General features: G+C 39.2%; 2 protein-coding genes across 7 annotated transcripts in view; one reads left to right on the plus strand and one right to left on the minus strand.

The window, feature by feature from the left end:
• Brf (Brf RNA polymerase III subunit) overlaps nt 1–18,431 on the plus strand; it is a 193,685-nt gene that overhangs the window by 46,944 nt on the left and 128,310 nt on the right. The gene's annotated exons all lie outside the window — the stretch shown is intronic.
• The window catches only part of lute (BTB/POZ domain containing protein 3 lute), a 61,091-nt gene that overhangs the window by 8,013 nt on the left and 34,647 nt on the right, over nt 1–18,431 (minus strand). Inside the window, exons 1-3 of one of the 4 annotated variants that reach the window (XM_083118913.1) lie at nt 11,737–11,868; nt 1,427–1,693; nt 84–231 (exon numbers count right to left, since the gene is read on the minus strand). In XM_083118913.1, the coding sequence (XP_082975039.1) occupies nt 84–231; nt 1,427–1,693; nt 11,737–11,776 (455 nt within the window). In that variant the 5' untranslated portion in view covers nt 11,777–11,868. Of the gene's footprint in view, nt 1–83; nt 232–1,426; nt 1,694–4,399; nt 4,530–4,737; nt 4,912–11,736; nt 11,869–18,431 lie in introns of those variants that run through there. The other 3 variants (XM_083118911.1, XM_083118912.1, XM_083118910.1) reach the window with 3 other exon arrangements.

Genomic DNA, 18,431 nt, shown 5'->3' on the forward strand with positions numbered 1-18,431 from the left:
CATAACCGAGAAGAAAGCTGTACAAATCTTTTAATGCAATTTACATAAAGTACATGGTCTTGAATGAAATGCCATTAACTTACTTGAGAAGCGTGAGAAATGCTGAGGGTTCCACATCTGGCACATCTATTTCTTGCTTGTTTTCTGCCAAACCACCATAAAACATTGCGTAGAAAACTGAACTTCCAGTGGCCAGAACATACTTATGGGCTGGTATGCATTGTGTGTGGCCTTGAAAAAAAAAAAAAAAAAAAACAGTTTTAAATAATTAGTGCTAAGATTGGAAATTTTCAACCATATTAATTTTCGTCCAATTCTTTTTTTGTCATTCACACTGCTTATAGCTTTCAATATATATTCTCAAATTTAATCTTCAGCGGACAGTAACATGTTCCACCTGCAAGCAACTTTTAATTGTATTACACAATACTAGGTGCTGATAAGTAATCTAGTCTGGCAGTACTCTAGGTAAACATTGTTTTATTGTAAGTACTGTGCATAATGGTACTGTCACGACCATGTTTTTTACACCATGTGCTAAACAGGGGTGGACGTTTTTAAAAAATACATTTTTCAGGATTTTTTTCTAAGTCCAGAGAAGTAATATTTTCTCAGAGTGGTTTTTGTGGTACATAAAGATACATAGCTAGTTGTTAGACTATAGCCTACTTAGGAATAGTTTACAATACTACTTTTTTTGCTATTTGCATAAGACATTCTAATATTTTTTTATGATAAACTATGGAACAAGTTTCAACTATATATAACACAATTGTAGGTACAATTTTGAATCTTGCTATTCACTTTGGTTTAATGTGAACACCACAGGAGCTCCTCAGAAAGGGATTTCTCATGTAAATTGCTTCTCTTTTCTTCTAATTGCACCTGTATCAAGATGGAATGTCAACAATTGGCTTCCTGTGGAAGCCATTCCATCCAAAATAAAACAAACTTAACTCTCTATGACACATTGTTCTCACTCTATGACTTTTTTAAAAACATTTCCATGCATTTGAAAATCCTGCACTTTAAAATATGTATCAACTAAAAAATATAAAACCAGCTTTTGACAATTATCCAATACTCGTATTGCAATGAAATTTGCAAAATATGTCATCACTTGGTGCTGGTACATGCAGAAATTTGTCTGTATACACAATACTGTAGCAATTTCTCTTAGAAAAAATAACTACATTCCATGTACTATGTACACTTCCTGTGGCCAGAAAGAAAAAGTGATTAATAACATCAAACTTGAAAAAAAAAAAACACTTCACAACACCAGCACAGAAAACCTACAATCCATGACAATGTGATATTCAAGAAGGTCAACTCATGACACTATTGTAGTAGTAATGCCATTTTGAAAGCATATCTTAAAACATAGATATTCATATAATCTTAAATGTATGTTTGTGATAAATACCTGGACTTCCTACAATGAAATGAACATCAGCCATTAGTTCATTGTTAAACATGGCAGCATTGCGTTCCCGAATTGTAGGTTTGGAGGCTTGCCAGTTCGGGTCAAGTGTTGACTGTCCACCAGTTATCAGGTTGAATGATGTAGCCAAATTTGGGGAGGCAAGTGGGGAGGTAGGAGCGCTGGCTGGCTGAGTGATCTGTATTGTTTCTCTCTGCGATATACTGTGAGGTGGAGACAGTGACAGGCCCCCATTGTTCAGTGTTTCGGCTACAAAGTAAGGAAAACATGTATCAACACATTTCTGGACACACCCATCTTCATTCTGAATGCAAAATAATATCCAAGTAGTTCTAATATGTACACAAAATTAAAATCAGTGCTTAATCAATATGTAAAGATGTATCTGTAACTAATGGTATCTTAAATACAAAAACTTACTGCTAATTTCTGCCTTTTCTATATATGTTTGAAAAGATTTAGTTTTCTCAGGAAAAATCACAAAATTTTGCGAGTTCCCCTCCTTAGGTTCTTTATATAACTAGTGCAGGAAATTTTAATTAAATACCGAGAAGCAGAATGTTTTTTTTCTTCTTCTTCAAAATTCAGACATTATCATATGATTTTTTGGTAAGATTTTACAATACCGGACAATTCCCATTTTGTTTATATTTCACATACTCAATAATTTAGGGTTCCTAATCACGAATCTGCAGTTAATATTTGGCGCTCACGTGTGGATTTTAAAAAAAAGGGGGCCGTGATCCCATTTTTAGACTGCACGATTGCTCATTATGTACCGGAAGATTTTGTGTTTCTACAAAACTTAAATTTTCTTACGGTGCTCCACACACCATTCACGCATAGCCCCACAAACCTTTCAGGGTTAAAAGGTTAGGTTAGGCTAGGCTAGGCAAAGAGTTAAAATTTGGGGTTGTAGTAATATCAGGAGCGGTACATAATGAGCAATCGTGCATTGTCGGTTGCGATCACGGACCCCCTTTTTTTGGAAATTTCACAAGTGAGTGCCAAATATTAACTGCAGATTCATGGGCCCAAGTTCCTTTTGTTTTACTGCGATTTCATCATGCTACGAATGCAATTTTTACATGGTTCGATTTTGATGTACGTCTGTTAACACATACTGCAGAGTTTTAGCGATTACTTAAGGTTTTGTTCAAAAAATGCTTTCGTGGTTAGGTTAGGCAGGTTAGGTTTGGTTCCCATAGCATTAAAATAAAGTCCCTAAATGCTTTCTACTAAGGTTCCGATTTACTTCTACATTTATTCCCACGCTTTTATGATATTTACTCTCGCTTGTCGACGGAGAATATCTTGTCCATGAGAAGTGCGTAAGGTTATTTTCAAGTTGTTTTTTTTTCAAAATAAACAACTTTTTTCGAGTCTAAACAGTGCTCATTACTTTAAGGAAGGTTCAAATTTCGTGTTACAATGATTTTCAAAATTCTACGATAATTAGTCTTTGGGTAAGACTGCAGAATATGGGCTGCTTAGAAGGAATGTGGTTCCTAATTTTTTGGAAAGGTATTGAAGTAAGTAATCGAATAAAGTAAGTTGTAAAGTGCGGAAATTTTTTTTTATTTGAAAAAAAAATGAAAAATACATGTCCATGCTAGACGGTTTGCATAGCGGAGAAACAATCGAAAAAGCGACATTGTTTATCACGTTCCTGCATGAAAATAAAGAAAAGGGTAAGGAAATTCAAATCAATAATGTATTATAACAAAACATAACCGAAATTTTAATGAAGGGAAGGCTACCTGTGCAGTCCCAAACCATTTTTACGGAATCATCTCGAATGCTGTGAAATGACAGACAATAGTATGTCTATGCGAAAGGTCTAGCTTATCGCACAACACTTGAGCACACGTGAAAAAGCTTGATAATTTAATGCCGGGTGCCTCCGTTGTCACATAAGACTATGTTGGTTATGTATTTATGCTAATGAAACCTAACCTAACAGACCTAACCTAACCTTGTAGGCATTCCTCGTCAAAAGAAATGAAACTGTCTGTAAAGAATATGACTTCGGAACACAAAGTGGTCAAACTGTTGTGCGGATAGGAAGACCCCGAAACTGCACAACACTTGAGCACACGTGAAAAAGCTTGTTAATTTAATGCTGGGTGCCTCCGTTGTCACATAAGACTATGTTGGTTTTGTATTTATGCTAATGAAACCTAACCTAACAGACCTAACCTAACCTTGTAGGCATTCCTCGTCAAAAGAAATGAAAATGTCTGTAAAGAATATGACGTCGGAACACAAGGTGGCCAAACTGTTGTGCGGGCAGGAAGACCCCAAAACAAATGAGGGCAACAGTTGTTAAAGAATATGGACGCGAACGAATTGACAAATGCGTTGCTTTTAGTACCAGGAAAAACATTTTTTACGTTGAATAATATAATAGTAATCCGAAAAGGAACACCGGAAAATCGAAGCAGAAGGTACGTACTTTGTGTAAATATAAATTTTGTTCATGTATTCAGAGGAAAACAGCAGCCCATGTTCTGCAGTGAGACCAGTCTTTGTGCTAGGTGAAATCATAAAACACTCTGAACCGTTACCGTAAAATCCCTCCCATTTTTTTAATAATAATTTGTGAAAAAAAATACCTGTAGTTTCCACTTTTGGTAATTGTCAGGTGCAGCAAGATTATTTTATGTTGTAAAACAGTATGTTATGATTAAAAAATATGTAACTATCGCCAAATTTAATGCTGGAATTGTCGATTTGGAAAGAAAATCCTTGGCGTTTATTGTACACACATATATATTTTCTGGAACGAAACTTGTGTGTGTTTGCAATGCCGGGTTAGTGCATCGGACACATAAGAATTGACTAATGCGTTTTCTAATATGTGGTACCATGTATCACATTCAAATAAACCAAGAACCAGTTAATGGACCTGAAACTACTTAATGTTAAATGTGTCTTCTCGAATGATAAACATACATGTCAAAAGTACATTCGGCATGATGAGTTGTATTGTGAACATTGTAAACTTCTCACACAGCGGTCGAGGAGCGACATTATCCGATACTATATATAATACAGTTACGACCCGACCAGCAACTACTCGTTCCCATATCTGTATCTTAATTATGCGTATGCTCAATGTTAAACATCATATATCGTGTATTATCAATTCAGAGAGAGCATTGCAAGTGAAGTAAAGCCACTCGGCAGCTGTAAAATACGAAAACAGGTCAAGCGCGAAATTGCTGTGTAACTTTCACTGTTTATAGTTGCTATGCTTGGTAACCAAGCCCTTTGATTTGACAAATGCTTACCATTTACCCAGGCGTTGGTTTGCGACACTGGTATATTTTCTTGAAACCTCTTCACAGGTTTTGGTGCAATTTTGGAATACAAATTCGACATGGCTAAAACAGCGAAGTTTCAGTTCGAAGGATTATCGACCGACCTCAACAGCTAACTGCTTTGGCTGCCATGTTGTGTTTTCTTGCAAGTGAACGTGAATGGCGATTGTGTAACAGTTGACAATCGCAGGGCACGCCAAATGGCCGGCGCAAGTTCAAATGTACAGATCCTCATTTATATTGAATTTGATGCGATTATTTGAGTTCAAATTACGTGCAGTTCCGTGTTTATTTTTGTTTAGAAAATGATTTTCGAAGTATTTTGAAGAAAATTGTTTTCATTGATCAAAGAGGGGAGAATCAATTACATGCTAACATTTTGTGGGGAAAAAAATCGATATATTAAACAAAACACGATTTTATGAAGCAGATGAGTTCACAGTGTGATTTTATTTATTGTACGATTTCCGTAGGAGAAAACCGCTTCGATCACCGAGCGTCCTCGTCGCCGTAACTTTCGAGTTCAAATCTCAAACAAGATGTAGATGTTTAGTCATTCATCCTCGCCGCGATTAACCCATTAATTAAACAACTACAAACAAGAAGTAAGGAAATGTACGATGCCGTGTCTAACTGAAAAGTTCATATGATCCATTAATTGCCTCGATTTCTCCCAAAAAGCAGAAAAAAAAACAAGTTGGACCTAGATAAACCTAGGTAAATGTGACCTTGCTACCGACATTAATACATTTAAAACTAACCGAGTAGGTTCTTCTTTTAGCGACGCGAGTCATAGGAATTTACGAGAGGACAAAGATAATTGAATCTTGATAATATATAATGTATAATAAATCATTTTAAAGATATGTTTTGTAATGAATCTACCACTTCTATTTGCCTTGACATAAATGCGTGATTGATTATTTGGTTGATATTTTCTTGATTTTTTGTTATTTAACGTCGTTTTCTGCATGTGTTAATCGCGACGATGGAGAAGATGCAGTTATTAATGAAATAGCTGTGCTTTGCAGAACGCACCACGAATGTTACGAGAATCATTTTAAAATGGCTGATCGGTGCGAGTCCGATATTTTGAAGTTTATTTATTTATTTATTAAAACGAGGATTATCGATAAATTTGATGCCACAATTTGACTTCAGAAGCCCTTACCATGCATGTGAATTAGTATCTCAACGTTATAATATGTGTATTGTAAATAATGACTAAAGTAAGCATATATTGCTTAAATAGGGTATAATTAAATTTTCCGAGTCCCGGGTTCGATACCCGGTAGAGGAACATTGTATAGGGGTTCGAATCCCACTTTAAACTGTAGGTTCAGTCCCGATTAGCTTATCTGTGCATAAAGTGGACTTAAAATAACAATTCAATTCAATTAATTTTTCCGTAAACTTTTGCCATGTTAAAAATAATTTATATAAAATTGATTGATTGATTTGCTTTATTTTACTTCGCTTTTTGTGCCACTGGTGGCTAATTTGCGAAGATGAGGATGAGTGATGTATTGATGAAATACATTCAAACACACAACATCCATGCCAAGGCCGGGATTCGAACCCGGGACCCCTGGAAATTTACATAAAGAATTTAACATAAGGGAAGGGAGGGGTGTAGCGGTATGCGTATAGGGTTTGAAATGGAAGTTTCCACGAAACGGAACGTTTACTTTCGTTAACATAGTGTTGTCTTTTTTGCGTCTGATTACTACAGCTATGAGATTAACGATTATTAAAATTACTTGCTGTATTAATATTAATAATAGTTAATATTAAAATATTCACATAAATATCGAATAATGCAAATTACATTGGACATGAAGCTTCTGGATTTTTTTCTTTTGAAAATTTAAACAAGCGGAAATCGTGAATGATAGTCATCTCGCCCAAAAGGGAAAAATATTAATTCAATGTACATACCATAATACTTTGTATCCACAATCATTCCACCGGGTGTTGTTCGTGTAAGCTGTGCCCCGTTGTCTATATTTTTTGACACAAAAAAGGTTTCGCTGGAAAATAGGTTCTGTAGGGAAGAACCTCCTCTCAGAATAATATTCTGAACTGTGATTTATTAATAGTACTAACGGTGAATTAATACTTTTTAGTGGCTGCGAATTTCTGGACAACAGGCGCCATATGTTGCACGGGTTCGAATCCCGGTCGGGCTTGGTTGTTTGTGAATGTCCATTCATCAATTTCATCATTTCATCACTCATCCCCATCTTCGCAAATTAGCCAAGAGGCACAAAATGCGAAGTAAAATAAACTAAATCAATCAATCAATCAATCTAGACGCCAGAGCCTCGTTAGTCTGCAATCATGCAGTCCAAGTTGTACTACCTGGAAGACAGGTTGACATTTGTCTGCTTACGGGAAATTCACCCCCTCGTACGCTTACTAAATTTCTTTACCAGCAGCAGTAAGCGTAATAGGGCAGTAAACAGCATTGTTCTTGGAGCCTGTGTCAAAATGAACATAAATTGGAAATTAGATCTTTACGGAAATATTTGGGTGGGCTGCTGGGGTGTGGAAAGCATTAAAATAGGCCGAGTTTGCCTCCCCAAATTAGTGCGCCCCTAGGCAAAGGCTCTTATTACTTTGCTTTTCGAATTGCACTGAATTCAAGGTCCCTTTGGTGATTTTACGTATTGTGGGTGGTAAAAGTAGTTACACTGGCAACCTCGATTGTGACAGAGCTGCAACAGTTTGGTAAACCTAAATAGGCTTTCACGATCAATGTTGCCAACTCTTGAGACTTAAACCTTACCACGCCTCCATCAAAATATGCATGCCAAGACGGAAAAGAGGATGTACTGATGGCAGAGTGTAATATTTGAAGATTTTTTATTTTCATTTTAACTGGGAAGAAATCGTGGTTGGCCGTTCACCTGACAAAAATAAAGCTGATCAATCCGCCGGTATAATTATTCTTATAATAAAGTCAATGACGATTCACTGTTGTCATTTACAAAGTATTTGCATTTTTTGCGTGGAAGGATACTTTTATTGTATAGTTATTGTAACCTTTCTGATTTTCATATATGCTTATTCCTTGTAACGTTTGGTGGTTCCTGATTCATAGTGTAACTACGTGTAAATAAGAAGAAAACTACCTGTTTGATATTCCTAAACCAGAAGGTATTGCCGAAAGAAGACATGCCTGCCATCTTTCCCCGTCCTGACAACTTTCTTCACGCAGACATCTACGGCGGACTTATCATCATATCAAACTAGGGCTCCAAGGTTCGAATCCTGAGTTAAGCACGGACAGTTTGTTGTGTTTGTTCCTTCATCACTCGTCCTCATCGTGGCCCTTAACTTTGGTTCAAAAACAATATAAAATAACTGTAAAATGCCAATTTTCTTCAGGATCATCTCAACCTTGTTCTTCGATCTTCGTTTTAGTTCCTTGTAGGTCTCTTCCCATGAAGTTTTTCAACAAGAATCCCTTCAAACTTCTTATACATTCTCCCATCCGTGCCATATGACCTATTCCACCTAAATTTTCCGACTTAATTATTCAAATAATTATTATCAGATGAATATGTAGATTGTGCAGTATTACGTAACCTCGTTCTTAGATCCAAATATTTTTGGAAGGCAGTGCAGTGCGTCTCATCACGGCGGATCGTTTAAAGAAAACGGAGAATGTGCTAACTACCGCCGAATACAATTATATATTATGCAAGGAATTTGACGAGTATCGCATATTCTGTTTTTCAACTTCCCCATGAACATAAACATTAGCTTCGTCACTGTGAAGGACCTTTCATTCGAATGGAAGCGTCACACTGTAATTATTCGAGACAACCATTCATGATGCTCAACTGTTCGGGGATGTATCCGCTTAAAATCATATGCAATGCACGTGAACTTCTCACCCTACACGTCAGTATGTTCTCGAGGCGATACTGATCCGTTAGACGCATTTTAATGCTTTTTTATGACACCTCGAAACGGGGGAAATGCCGAAATGGGTACAAGCATTCATTAATATTTTTTTACTGGTTAAAGATACGTCGAAAAAACCTTCACGTGAAATTCTAGCCTGATTTCATATATCACATCAATATGGCGGACACCCGCTTGAAACACAATATGGTTCCTACTAGGCCTAACCTGTTTCTATAATGATCGTTTATACCCAGCCCAACTCCTTTACATTTTATAGAAGGTGTTAAGGGACGTTTGAATCACTCTGTAATTATACTCGTAGGCGTGCGCACGGGGGGCAAGGGGGGCAATTACCCCCCTAATCATGGACGTCCGCAGATTTTTTTCCACGGAGGGACAAGCAAGGTCCCCGAAAATAGTGTTGCTCCCTCAAAAAACGCAACTTGAATGAAATTATCGCTTAATTTAAATTACTATGACTGAAATCGAATTATACATATTAAATATATACTTTTAGGGTCACATTCGATTTCTAAGGCTGTGGTGTGACCATCATTTCTCCCCCTTCCAGACGTCCACATCCCTACATTCACCTATAAATTTAGTGTAGAGGAATCTTAACGCCGTTATTAAACTAAATTATACCCTTAAAGAAAATGAAGTACATATTTTCAAGCGATTAAAGTTCAAAGCAACTACGAGTGAAGGGGTGTAGTGGAAGTGGCGCAACCACAGGGGGTTGCATTGTCCCTTCCCAGCCTTGGGCGGAAATCAATTCTAGAGGGGCAAACATTGAGGTAGAAGAATGCAAGACTAGTAGAATATAAGTGTAACAGGACAAAAGGATACTGAAGATTAAATTAGTTTTCACACTTTTCTTGCATTTTTTCTTCCAGACGGCTAGGAGCACCTGCAGGGGGGCACAAAGGGTCAATTTCCCCCCTCGATATCTAATTTTATACAAATAAAAATATAATTCGTAAAATTTTTTTGCCCGCTTCGCTAGCAATATCTATAGATAGTCTTGTCAAGTTCAGAGCCGTATCTAGAAGGCAGCGAGAGTTGGCCAGGCCCTGGGTACCGAATGATCTAAATGAAAAAAATGTAAAACAGAATGCCATGGCGCCCCTGAAATTTTTTGTACCATATTAAATCAATATTGTTTTCAGTTTGCAAAAATTTGGATATAAAATATTTCTTTCTCGCTTCGCTCGCAATTTTATTGTTTTCTGTAATGCATTGGGAATTACCAGACAGAGAAGTTATAACTACTATATATATATATATATATATATATATATATATATATATATATATAATATACACCCACGAATGAAAAAAAATTAAGAAGTGAGATAAAATGATTTTTTCCCCCTCCAAACTGAACTTTCATCAAGACTTTTGACCCCCCCAAATCAGAGGGTCTGCGCACGCCTATGATTATACTGCGATCACGGAAAACGCGCCTAGCCTGAGTGGAAGCATTCAAACACGAAAGGGGAAGTTGGTAGAAGCATTCACGCTGTAAGTGTTAGATCAGTATTTCGTGTTTAGTGTTTCATTTGTGATGTTTGTTACAACACGTAACAAACCCTTTCGAAGTGGGACAAATTCCATATTCGAGTTGCACCGGCACCTTTCACCTCTATTTTGTCAATAGAGTCGTCCAGTTAGCGCATGCACACTTATGCTGATGATCGCGACCAATGCTGACGGACTGTATCGCAATGTTGCCATATGATTGTAAATTTCCCTTATTGTAGGGAAATTCGGCCCGAATTTTAAGAGAGAAAGATAATTCGATTTAAAATACAAAAATTGCAGGCAAATTTGAAGACTTCGAACTCGACAGATTATCTTAGAGATTACGCCAGGTTCCAGTTTCATTATTATTTTACATTACTCATCTGCATCTTCGACTAATAGCGAGATGAGAATGAAATGGGTGATGTATTAATTGATTTGATTTATCTTCCTTCTCTTTTCTGCCACTTTTGGCTAATCACGAAGATGAAGATGAGTGATGATGTGATGAAATTTTGAAGGGACACTCACAAAGGACGCCCAGGCCAGGATTCGAACCCGGAACCAAATGGTTGATGGAACAATTACAATTGTACATTCATGCCTGACCAGGGTTGGAACCTGAGGCATCTGGCGCTGTAGTTAGGAGGCTCTCTACAAGCGATTCTTTTTTCATGTTTTAAGTTTTTCCTTCAAGTCTACTTTATCCACAGATAAACTAATCGGGACTGAACCTATAGCTTAAAGAGGAATCCGAAATACTGTCTGCTTCCACCGGGTATCGAACCCGAGACCCATCGATTACAAGGCGACAAAGTCCATAGGGAGAGTCCTCTTTCTTTAAGCATGTATGTAATCATGGGCCAACGAATATGCAACTACTGCTGCCACTTTATTATTATTCGATTTCTTAAGATGGAGGGAAGAATTGAGAGACAAAGGCAAGTGTTGCCCCTTGGAAAGATAAATTGTGCACTTAGATTGTGGCAACACTGCTGTATCGTGCGTTCGAATTGTTGCCCTGCACTCCTCTTTACAATTACGATTAATTTTCTACCAACTGTCAAACACAATATGTGGAATATTCTCGTAATAGATTGAAAAATGTTCGTTTGTCTCGCGATTGCCACGTAGTTATTGTGTACTCTACTTTTTCCAAACAGGTGGTGCTTGGAACTGAAGAGAATTTGTTGTCATGATATATTTGAACTGGCTTTATTTAAAAGTGACACTATTCAAAACAGTGTAATTTTTGTAGTATAATTTACATTGTCTATGTACACGATGTAAACCACATGCCAGATTACGTGTAGATGTAGACTTAAGATATCACGGACCATTACGAATCCGCCAGGTGTAGTGATTTTTTGTTAGAGTTGGCAACAATGGCCGGGAGAGAAAATAGCCTCGGGAGTCCAAGCAAAAGTGCCAAGCAGCGAGCATGTGAAAAACCTGGCATCGAACGTCATCAAAACAACAATACAAGAAGGTTAGGTCTAGTTCGAAATAGATTAGTCTGTTGATGTTTACCTCCGTCCACTGTGTTTTCAATCTTCTCGTGTGGATCCATCCATACTCCGTGGCCGGTCGTCGGTCACCAGACACACACGCTTGCAAGCGACGCACGTAGGCTACCACTCCATGTCTTTCTGACCGACTGCGAGTGAAAGGACGATAGTGAAATCGTTTTTCTTTTTTTTCTTTTTTTCCTTTTCTTTTCCCCTCGTTCACCTTGTTATGAGATGGACATCGCGCTGGCTTCGAATACGCCATTGAGGTCAGTGGCGGACCTTTCGAGGGCGGTGTCAGGAATGGCACCTCAACACCTCCTAAAATTTTTCGCACAGGCCCAATTTATGGTCAGTTTGGCTCCAAATTTAACCGTTAACGCACTAACAGATGGATAAATCTCTGTATTCACACACCCCCAGCATTCTCAAAATTTTCTAAACAGCCCATAAAATGACCCAATTTGGTCTTTTTGACTCTTAAATTTGCCCCTTTTTCAGTGTTCCTGGCCCTGTTGGGAATTGCGGTGTTGAGGATGAAATGACACTTACATAAAGGGCATCTAAAAAAGACGGGACATTTTGAGAGAGAATAGAGAAGAGAATAAATTTAATTATGGGAATTAATAACGCAGAGGATGCCATTATATAGTTACGTACCGATGAAGAGATGGGTAATTTTATGACTTGATTATGACGTCTAGTAGATGACTAAGCAACCATTCCTGCAAAACTTGATGTAACATGTCTACAGGAATCTGGGCAATTCTTCAGTTGGAGCAGGTGCCATCTAATCTAGGGATGGTACACAGTCTCGTCCGTCTTGTCTTGAAGCTCGACGCGAGACCGAGACCTAGTGATTTTTAAAAATCGAGACTGGAACGAGACCAGGCCCTTGGAGATTTGTCTAGACGAGACCGAGAGCGAGTCTCAATGTCCGAGGCTCTCTGTAAACTAGAATCTTATTTGAAAACTGAAACAACTTAATTGTATGAGTTATTCAGACTTTCGTAGCAGATATCTACCTGATAATTTATTTGTAACTCAGATATTTTGTTTATCGTAATATCAAAGTTAATCCACGAGTGCCAGCTATAAACCTGCGCATATATTCAGGATAAAATTCCATTTTTCGAGAGTTCGTAGCGTATTGCCTGATGATCTTCACCTCTAATATCAGGCCTGGTCAACCCGCCTTATTTGTGAAAGAACGCTCTCGTATGCACGTGTGGACAACAGACTGAGCGAGACAGGACGCTTCGTCGATCGCGTTCTCGTCATCTGATTTGTGTGTAACGGTGCAGTGTGGCATTGTCATCATGGCAGAAGAAACTCCGTGAAAAGGCGGGCGCTATCCCCTCCGCAATGTTTTTTGACCTCCCAATGAAAGCGTATTCCCCACTGCGTAGCTGCTTCCTGGCCCTGAGATTCAGTGAGCAGGCGGTGAGCTCACACCGCACGGAGCGCTCGCCGACCTCCAAAAATGCATTCGAGTTGCCCAAGCTTGCCAAAATAGTGGTTCTCAACCTTCGTGAACCTGCGGCCCGATATATTAGTTTTTTAAAAGCCTATGCCCCGAACTCAACATTTTACTCGTAAATGGTTTTCTGATTTTTTAAACTTTATACGTTAATTAATTTTTATGTACCATTGAAACTTAATAAAAACATATCGCATAAACATAGAGAGCATTACTTAAATTTAGGCTTGTTGACAAATATAGAATTTGGTTTAAATAAGATGACAACGCTGGATATAATGGAATGTTATAGCTTCTTCTGGCCATTATCATTAAATTAATTTGGAAAGTGCTGATTTTCATTCGCATGTCCCATTTCGAACACCAAGAAATTCCAATTAATTGGAATATTTCCACTTCAGTGTACCTAGGTATTTGTTAACGAAAAATGTCCATCTGAGTATAAAGTGGACTTAAACTTTAACAGTCTTTTTTCGATCGTTAACACACCGTATATTTTATTTAGATCTGTAACGCGACAGACTTCTCCACCTCTTTTTGTCTAAGCATTCTCTTGAATGTAATCATCAGCCGTCATCACCGTAGCGATTATTGTAATGAGGTGGAAAAGCGACGTAAAGTAATTAGTGAATATCCCTAGAGGGATAAATTATGATCCAAGCAAGATGCCGACCGGTGCAATACTGTGTACGGAAGTCTGGAGTGGCCGTTGACGTCAATGCAGTGTCCTTCCCTCTGGCTGGACGATTGGCTTTGTTGCAGTTCCCTTTCTCCATCAAGGTTTCGGCAAATTCCGCCCGCTCTGCTTCTCCGGTCTGTCTGCTGAGAGGCAAAACATCTCGCAAGGACGCCCGGGCCGAAGCTTTGCCAACAAAGAGGAATCCGAATTGCAAAGATGCTTCCGGGTGCTCTGTCTACTTCCGACCCGTGTGTTTGGTTGTAAAAATTTAAGCCCACTTTTTATACTCGGATCTGGAATGGTTCAGTCACTGAGTTGATCATGGAACCCTTTTCCTCGAATGTTCTCTGGCCGCTCTAATAAATAAATAACAACTTCAAAAATCCTAGGGCTCCCCGATGGCGTAGTTGTAACGTCGATGCCTTGTAATCAAGTGGTTCCGGATTCGATACTTGGTGGAAGCACATTGCACAGTGGTTCGGATCTCATTTTAAACCATAGGTCCAGTCCCGATTAGCCTATTTGCACATAAAATGGACTTAAAAGATTCAATGAACAATGGTAATTATGGGTTTGTTATGATTTAAGTCCACTTTATACACAGATAGGAACCGGACATAAAGTTTCAAGTAGTATTCGAATCACCATGTGCTTCACTGGGTATCGAAGCCGGGACATCTTGATTACAAGGCGAGGGCGTTACCACTACCCCCATCGGAGAGGCCCTTGCGCGTTAAGCCAAAAGGTGAACGAAAGCGACGATAAGAAACAAAAACACACATATTAGCTCTTAGTTTATCCTGTATATATTCAACCCGATCTAACTTCCAGAGGAACGTGGCAGGGTTGCCACTGATGTCCATTTGTTAACAGGGGCCGCTTTAAAACAACAATTTCTTTGGAGTCTTAACAAAGCAATAGCCAAACGAATGCTGACAATCTAGAAGTTCGGAGAAGGTTGCTAAGATTGGCGAAGCTTGTTTGAAGTTCACTTTATGCTGAGACAGGCTTAGTTGGAACGGGACCCACAGGGGTGCGATATTTACTGTTCACGCTGGTGGTAAATATGTACAGGTTGTTACCGTACAACACGGACACGCCTTCGCAGCTTGTAAAGGACAATAAGACCAAAAAAAAATATTTTCATAATGTTTTGTTCGGCAAGGCCTCGTTCCGATACTACGAACTCTCGAAGAACCGGCATTTTCTACTAACGAGAAATTGCTTTTGTCTTGATGTCCTCTGCACGCTGTGCGTGTGTGTTGAAGTTTTACTGCGACATGCTGTACATTTTCACAAGCAGCGGGGCCAGTAGAGATGTCACTAACACGAACCCTGCTTCAGTTTCAGTCTCGTCTCGTCTCGACTTTTATAATGGCTGTCTCTATCTCGCCTCTAAATTACTAGAGACTTTCTTTCCAGAAACAGTTGATAGTGCACAATCAGGTATACATCTCGACCCGACCTTGTTTCTGCAGGTTACCATCTTTTTTATTTTTTTCACGCACTTTTCCTGATGTCAACAGAAGTGGAGAGCATGTTCCTTCAGTCTTCAAACGAAGACTCCAAACCGTTCTTCCCACGATCGTTGTAAGAACTGAATGGCTTACCTGCGCTCTAGAAAGTTGGAACAATTCTTGTTGCCTTCCATCCATTGTCTTGGTAGTCCTACTAATGGGGGTGGTTCATCCGTATAAGTAAATGAACCTTGAGGTTCGAATTTTTCACACAGCTATATTTAGTATTTTACAAGCATACTATTAGAAGTCGCCGTAAAATGTTCGATATCCTGCCGTTAAAATTCAACGGTCTGCCTGTTTAATTTACAAAAACAGGACGCAACTGTTTTTTTGTTTTTTTTTTCGTGAGCCCACGCACATTCATGTCACCTCTCTGTTCTATGGTTAGAATGATTGATTTGGTTTATTTTTGATTTGGTTTATTTTGTTTCGCATTTCTGCCACTTTTGGCTAACCACGAAGATGAGGATGAGTGATGATACGATAAAATTGATGAGGGGAGACTCACAAGGAACACCCATGCCAAGGCCGGGATTCTAACCCGGGATCCCTGGCGTCGTAGCGTGTGCTATCTTAACCACTCTGCCCGGAGGTCGGAAATTTAAATTCGAAAACTTTATCATGCATAAAAGTAGATACTGTAAATAGCAGTTGTGTGCACCATAAATATATTTTAAAAAACGGAATTATTAAAATTACATCAGTTACGATTAACTTTGTAATAGGGTCAATCCATATCAAGTGGTACAGAAAAGAAAAGTATTGGTTGCTTGACCATTTTTAAAAGAAGTATATATTTTGTGTGGTGTGAGCCTCATATGTTGACAGTTCAGAACCACTGTTATTTTATTTCTATTGCTGCTTTCAAGATGGCGGACATTTCTTTATCATGACGCGCGTCATTTTTTCCATTCGTAAGCATCAGCGGTTACATTTTTATCTCAGCTCTGGTAAGTGGACAATGAGACAAAATCTGTAATTACAGGCTACAATTCCTTCATAATAAATTTTAAGGTCGAAATTGTGTATCCAAATCACTCAAAATGTCATTTTCGGATATTTTAAATATATATATATATATTTGAATAGTATGTTATGAATATTCTAATATTTCGATCTGTACTGCTTTCGCAAAATTCACGCGCGCTTGCTGTTAAACACGTCTCATCGCATCGCGCCCGTTACTTTGTTGCCACAGTTCCGTATCTCTACAGTCTCTAGAGCATCCCGCTGACCTATTCTTCCGAGATATCTTTGGCTGGTTTGTGTCGAAACCGTTTGCCGGTTGAGTCAGTTGAGTGCATAAAAGTCGGTGACAGTTCTAGGTCTTGCATTTACGTAGTTGGGCCAGAAAGAGAAAAATGGGAGTTGCGCTTGCAATGCCAGAAAAGTTGCCAGTGCATGTGCGAAAATAATCGGGGTTTTGGGAGATATTTTGGCCTCCTAATGACTGGCGACTTTGTTGAGTTTCTGGTGAGTTCTCGGATAATATAATAGGGACTGACAGTTTAAAGTGGAAACCACTGTGCAATGTCCCTCCACCGGGTATCACAATGCTACTACATTACCACTACACCATCGGGGAGGTCGTGTAAAACATATTTAGGGCCTTGGTGGTCCAGTCTGATTGCTACACGAAAGGTCCTGGTTCGATTCCTGAAGTTGGTGATCTCAGGTGGGAACCTGTCCGATAATATTACCGCATAAAGGGCTTTGGGGTTCATCCAGCCTCTATTGATGGGGACAAGCCTCGGTTACCGTTCCGGTCACCACCATCACAAAAAAACCGTGATCATGGAGCGCTACGATGCCAGAGGCCCCGGGTTCGTATTCCGGCCCGAGCATGGGTATTCTTTGTGTGTTTCGCTTCATGAATTTCATGTCATCGCTCATCCTCATATTGGCGATTAGCCAAAAGTGGCAGAAAAGTGAAGTAAAATAAATCAAATCAATCAGTCGACCGAGATGGTGAATGTGTGGACGGACCTCCGTGTGCCTACCTTCGAATGTGTAGGGGATAGGGAAAAAGGGCATATGTATAGCCAACAACTATAGTGGAACCAGAGGCAAAAGAGCCTGCGCAGACCAGCGACTCCTGTGCACCGTACTCCCGCTGGAGGAGAGCGGCAGAGGGAAGTATGCTTCCTTATGGCCCGAGTTGAACCCACGGAGAGGAAGGTGCGCGGAGACTTTTGGCCGAAGGTTATTTTCCTCGTGATTCAGATTCAAATAAATTGGCAAGTTGGGGTGCATGATTAACGCAAACGTGCAGACTATCTGCTCTTGCGTAGGAATTCAGGGAGAGGGGCAGAAAGTGCTTTGTCCCACAAATTCGACGCTTGTGAATCTGACTTTTGTTTGAAGAAGGGTATTCCAGAGGTGCGGATAAATTACTGACCACATGTAAGAGAGGTGGATTTGTGAGTAACTTTTGAAAAATTCGTCCCTTACCATCCCTTACCATGGCATAAAACTTACAACAAATCGCCAGCTAGCCTAAGGATAAACGATGATGGACACCCCGAGACGTCTAAAATTAAACGATCACTCCCCCGGGGACGGTATTAGACTATCATTTCTCTAGTCATCTTTTTACAGTTTGGAATGAAAGATGGAAGTAAGTAGGAAGAGTTCATCTTAATCACCTTAATCAGTATATTCGCCCGAGGGATGTGAACCTACGACATCCCGAATACGCCCTTCCTTCTGGTATTATAGAACATGTCCAGAGTAAATACTAAAAATGGATCATGAAACAGAAAACGGTTCTACGCCATTGCCGTATGCGTGATGAGTGTGCAACGTGCATACTTGTTGTGTGTTCGGGTTGCATGCCTGCAAGCCTCAGTCTTGTCTTAAAATTTACGCCCAAACCCTTCGAGGTTAGGCGTCGTATGAGAACCGGAGGAACGTGACTCCAAAAATGCGATTTTCGGTTTTGTTGAACGTATCTCCTCTGAAGTAATCTGTTTGGAGTGAGATCAACATATGTCCTCTTCTAATCCATAGCAGTAAGGTGGAATCACGTATCTCTAATT

Source organism: Lepisma saccharinum, chromosome 3, assembly GCF_977018435.1.
Source record: "Lepisma saccharinum chromosome 3, izLepSacc3.1, whole genome shotgun sequence".
NCBI classification, from domain to species: domain Eukaryota; kingdom Metazoa; phylum Arthropoda; class Insecta; order Zygentoma; family Lepismatidae; genus Lepisma; species Lepisma saccharinum.